This window comes from Corvus brachyrhynchos, unplaced genomic scaffold (assembly GCF_000691975.1).
Source record: "Corvus brachyrhynchos isolate BGI_N302 unplaced genomic scaffold, ASM69197v1 scaffold875, whole genome shotgun sequence".
NCBI classification, from domain to species: Eukaryota; Metazoa; Chordata; class Aves; order Passeriformes; family Corvidae; genus Corvus; species Corvus brachyrhynchos.
In genome coordinates this window covers 94420-94712 of record NW_008238107.1, presented here as the reverse complement: position 1 = coordinate 94712, position 293 = coordinate 94420, and the positions used below count along the sequence as shown (strand labels likewise).

The 293-nt window shown below is 59.7% G+C and overlaps 1 protein-coding gene across 1 annotated transcript in view; it reads left to right on the top strand.

Annotated features, from left to right (window-relative positions):
• Nucleotides 1–3: 3 nt before the first annotated feature.
• EIF4B (eukaryotic translation initiation factor 4B) overlaps nt 4–293 on the top strand; it is a gene marked incomplete at its 5' end in the record, with an annotated part of 7333 nt that continues 7043 nt past the window's right edge. The window contains one exon of the mRNA XM_017733382.1: nt 4–73. Within this exon, the coding sequence (XP_017588871.1) occupies nt 4–73 (70 nt within the window). The remainder of the gene's footprint in view (nt 74–293) is intronic.

The window sequence follows — 293 nt, the reverse complement described above, 5'->3', positions numbered from 1 at the left end:
GGGGGGGGCGGGGGGGGCCCCACCTACATCCCCAAACCCGTGAGCTGGGCCGATGAGACCGATGACCTGGAAGGTGAGCACAGCGTTCCCGGCCCCTGGAATGGCATCCCTGGAGTTGGGACAGCATTCCCAGCTCTGAAATTAGCATTTCCAGCCCCCAGAACACCATTTCCAGCTCTGGGATTGGTATTCCCAGTCCTTGGAGCAGCATTCCCAGAGCTGGAACAGCATTCTCAATCCCTGGGCACCATTCTGAGCTCTGAGATTGGCATTCCCAGCTCCCAGGCTGGCAT